The sequence below is a fragment of the Mustela nigripes genome, chromosome 1, assembly GCF_022355385.1.
Source record: "Mustela nigripes isolate SB6536 chromosome 1, MUSNIG.SB6536, whole genome shotgun sequence".
NCBI lineage: Eukaryota > Metazoa > Chordata > Mammalia > Carnivora > Mustelidae > Mustela > Mustela nigripes.
Window position 1 is genome coordinate 46,755,413 of NC_081557.1, and position 4,188 is coordinate 46,759,600.

Below are 4,188 nucleotides of genomic sequence, written 5' to 3' on the forward strand. Positions count from 1 at the left end.
TTAATTCTTTAACATTAAGACCATGCATTCTATATTTTACATATCCACAGTATTGCAAGCAGTGAGTGCCGCAAAATGTATTTCATTTTTCTCAGTATGTTTTACTTGGATGAACAAATAGGCAATATCATTTACACTTATGAGTACACTTATGATGGTTGGGGGTGGCCAGCCCGAGAGTGTTGTGTTAGTGTAGCAGTCATGATAAATAGTAAAATATCACTAATGAAAGCATATGTGTAAAGCGTATTAGTGAAAAAAGAGAAGTCACAGGTTATTGACAATAAAGAAACTGAGAAAGACAATAATACTAAAGATCTACATAGAAATGTAGAACAAGAGGAGAACATTTTTATTAAAAGATAATGATGGCTATTCTGCACAACTCCCAACCTACTCACTGAGGAAGACATGAAATTCTGTGCTGTTGAACAAAGAATCTATACATATGCCTCTCAGGCTTTCTGGAGCAACTCCCATGTGTCTTCTTCAGTATTTGCTGATAAACTGAAGAAGCTGATAGACCTGCAGCGGCCAGGGGAGAAAAGACCTATCACTGTGTGATGATGAGGTGAAAACTTAGTTTAGAGCCAACAGCCACAGTAGAAGTTCAAAGTTTTGTCAAAAAACTCAATTTCCAAACTTGCCCCAAGAAGTCAGAAATCTTTTCATTAAAATATATGACATTGAGAGACACAATATGGGCAAATGAGAGAGATTTATTCCTGCATCCTAAACATGAGAAATTATATAAACAGCTACATTTTATGAATAAAATTCTATTATTGTCATTCATAGTAATAATTTAATGATATCAACAATTTTGTAGTTTTCAAAAGTAATCTTTTTTACACACATTGTCCCTTGTAAGTCTCAATTATTTGGGGCATAGAAAAGAACATACTTAGCACAATTTGGTTATGAAAAATCTGAATCTCATAAGGGTTGATGATTAACTGAGATCACATATCAAGGGAGTGAAAGAATTATATATTTAACCTGTTGACCAAGACCCAAGTATTTTACTTCTCATCTACTCAGACAGCTGCCCCAAGATTTTTTCAGTGGGAAATCTTGAGAATATAGGTTATTTAAAACCTCCTCCCTAGTCCAAACTTGCGAAGAATTCTTAGACGAATCTGCTTTGTCCTGACACTGTAGACAATAGGGTTAAGTACTGGGGGGAAAAGCAGGTAAATATCAGCCATGATAAGGTGAACTATGGAAGACAGATGTTTCCCAAAGCGATGGACCATTGACACCCCAATAACTGGCACAAAGAAAATGAGCACCACGCAGATATGGGACACACATGTGTTGAGGGCCTTATGCCGCTCTTCATGAGATGCGATGCCCAAAACAGCATTCAGAATCAGAACATAAGAAAGAAGTATGAAGACTGAATCCACGCCCAGTGTGGTGATAACTACGCATAGTCCATAGACACTGCTGATTCTGGCATCTGAACAGGATAATTTCAGAACATCTTGGTGCAAACAAAAGGCATGTGAAAGGACATTGACATGGCAGTAGTGATAACGTCTCAGGAGCAAAGGTGTAGGAAGTACAACACCCATGCTTCTTAGCAAGCAGGCCAAACCAATCTTGCCTATTACACTGTTGTTAAGGATTGTGGTGTAGTGCAGTGGACGACAGATAGCAACAAAACGGTCGAAGGCCATGGCCAATAGCACCGAGGACTCCAGGAATGTGAATGTGTGGATGAAGAAGAGCTGAGCATAGCAAGCACTTGCCTGGATCTCCCGAGCATCCAGCCATAACACCGCAAACATGGTGGGAAGTGTGGACATGGACATACCTAGGTCAGTCAGTGCTAAGATGGAAAGGAAGTAATACATGGGTTGGTGGAGTGAGGACTCTATCCAAATGACAGAGAGGATGGTGACATTACCAATAAATGCTACCAAGTACACAAAACAGAATGGGATTGAGAACCAAGAATGGACATACTCCAATCCAGGAAATCCCCTCAGAATAAATATGGGCTCTATAGTGTTATTGTTACTCCAGACCACCATGGTGACCTTTGGCAAACAGTAAAGAATGTTTTCTCTTTTTTCCTTCAAAATTATCCCATGTGAACATGAGCAGTGCAATCAGGATACAGTGTATCTTTCCTCTAACCTCACAGAGATAGGAAGGATGTACTTCTAAAGGTTCTTACATGAGAATCAGTTCCCAGTAGAGCACCAAATTCCAGAGCAAAAAGTGTGTACCATACAATCTGGTCATCTCTGACAATAAATCTGATGAATTTGCACTGAGGACACTAAAAATTAAAGCAGTAGAAGAGTAGATAAAGACATTTTTATCAAACATTATAATAATAAAACTATAGAAAAGACAGAGTAAATGTTTATGAATTTGCATTAAGTTTCCTGTCAATGATGTTCTTGAGTTATCTTTTGTTGCTTCTACACAGTCTCTTAATTCATAACAACTGAACTGTTCCCAAAGAGTAAAATAATTTCCCTTCATATTTAGTTTTATTTAATACTTTATAATATTTTAAAGATTGAGAATATTTAATATTTTAATAATAAAAAATAAATGTCACATTATATAAAATGGAGACATGAAAAAGAGTAAAGTTCATAATCCTAGCACACTTGCATATTTTTTGCTGTTTAATATAGCAATTCTTCCTTCATCTAAACTCCTCTCAGTTGCAGGATAAGTATTTATTATGATCAATATATCATAAGGTTACAATGTAACTATTAAAACTCTTCCTATATCACTTCCCACAAAATAAAATTAAAACAATATATTTAAATTAAACATCTGTTAGTAATAGTGGATAATATCTGCTTCATTTCTATTGATCTTCTCCTGCATTTTTCTTTCAAAATGATGCCTATAATCCTATTTTTTTAAACGTTCAACTTAAATATTAAATGTTTTTCCAATTTTATGACCCAATTCATGTACCTCCATGAACCCAGAGCAATCCCAGAGATGTCACCTTTAGCATCCACCATCAATACCTCTTAGAAACAATCAATTTTTTTTTCCTTTTTCAAAATAGAATTCTAATGTCTGGCCTTACTTCCTCCCATCAGTCTTCACTGTGATCACCTCTGCTGATGCTGGTCTTGCTATTCCCCAGGCTGATAACACTGGTCACAGCAGCTAAGCCCTGTGGAATTCTCTGTCCCTTCAGTTCTCTGCTTCCTTATTTTAGCCCTGTCTAATGCTGTTGACTGTCCTTGAGAAAATTCTTCACTTACCCCATCTTTTCTCTTTTTTTTTTCTCTCTCTCATTATAGAAAGAAAGAGAGAGAGCAAGCTTCACCAACTGAGCCATCCAGGTGCCCTTACTTCCTCCAACCCTTAAGGTCAGACATCTCTTCTGCAACATCTCAGCATCTCCCTTATCCTACCTTGTAGACACTTAGTGTCTGAACTCTTAAAAGATTTCAGCTCTGGCCTGAAGTGAAGATCTTTCCAAATGTAGCCCCAGATTGTTCATTGCTTTCATTTGTCCAGTACTGACATTTTATTGTCTCTATTTTATCTCATAAAACTTCTTTTTTTTTTTTATTTCCCCCCTTGGTGGATTCTTATCTGCATTTTTTTTATAGTGTTAACACTGAAAGTTCTCCAGGCTGAATAATCTGTAATTCCAAAGAACTCTTCAGCTTAGAATCTACAATCTGAAGAACAGAAGGAAATACCAAACCATCTTTTCCATGTAGTAAGACAGACTTGCCATTTTCTCCTTTTTCCCCCAAGCCCAGGCATCCCATCACCTAGGAGTGAGACACCTCCCTGGTCCTTTTCTCCAGTCCTAAGGGTCCCAAACTGAACATTCACTGGGGCCCTTGTCTTGGAGAAAGCAGTCAGCTAAGCAATTCTGCATCTACCAGGCAGAATATCAGTTCCATGCATTTATTTTTCTTTACCTCCAAGTAACATTTTTCTCTCTGGTCTTCAAAATCTACTGAAGTCCCCAGCTGCCTTTCTTTTTTCTTCCTCCTCACTCAGAAATATTTCTTCTAATTTCTGTTCTAAAGCTCAACTCATGAAAACACTCTAGACTTTAACATTGAAGTATACAGCATACATGGGCATGTGTGTGCACACACACACCCACACACACACCCACACACCCACACACCCACACAAAGAGAATGTATTGTGGCCACAAAAGGTAAGTAGTTTACT

The 4,188-nt window shown here is 37.5% G+C and overlaps 1 protein-coding gene across 1 annotated transcript; it reads right to left on the bottom strand.

Annotated features, from left to right (window-relative positions):
- Positions 1-1,091: 1,091 nt before the first annotated feature.
- Positions 1,092-2,048, bottom strand: LOC132011691 (olfactory receptor 51L1). Its single transcript, XM_059390678.1, has one exon. The coding sequence runs from the start codon at positions 2,037-2,039 to the stop codon at positions 1,092-1,094; it is 948 nt and encodes a 315-aa protein (XP_059246661.1). The 5' UTR covers positions 2,040-2,048.
- Between the last annotated feature and the right edge of the window lie 2,140 nt (positions 2,049-4,188).

Coding starts and splice junctions, on each gene's coding strand:
- LOC132011691 (XM_059390678.1), bottom strand. CDS start 2,039: ATGGTGGTCTGGAGTAACAATAACACTATAGAGCCCATATTTATTCTG.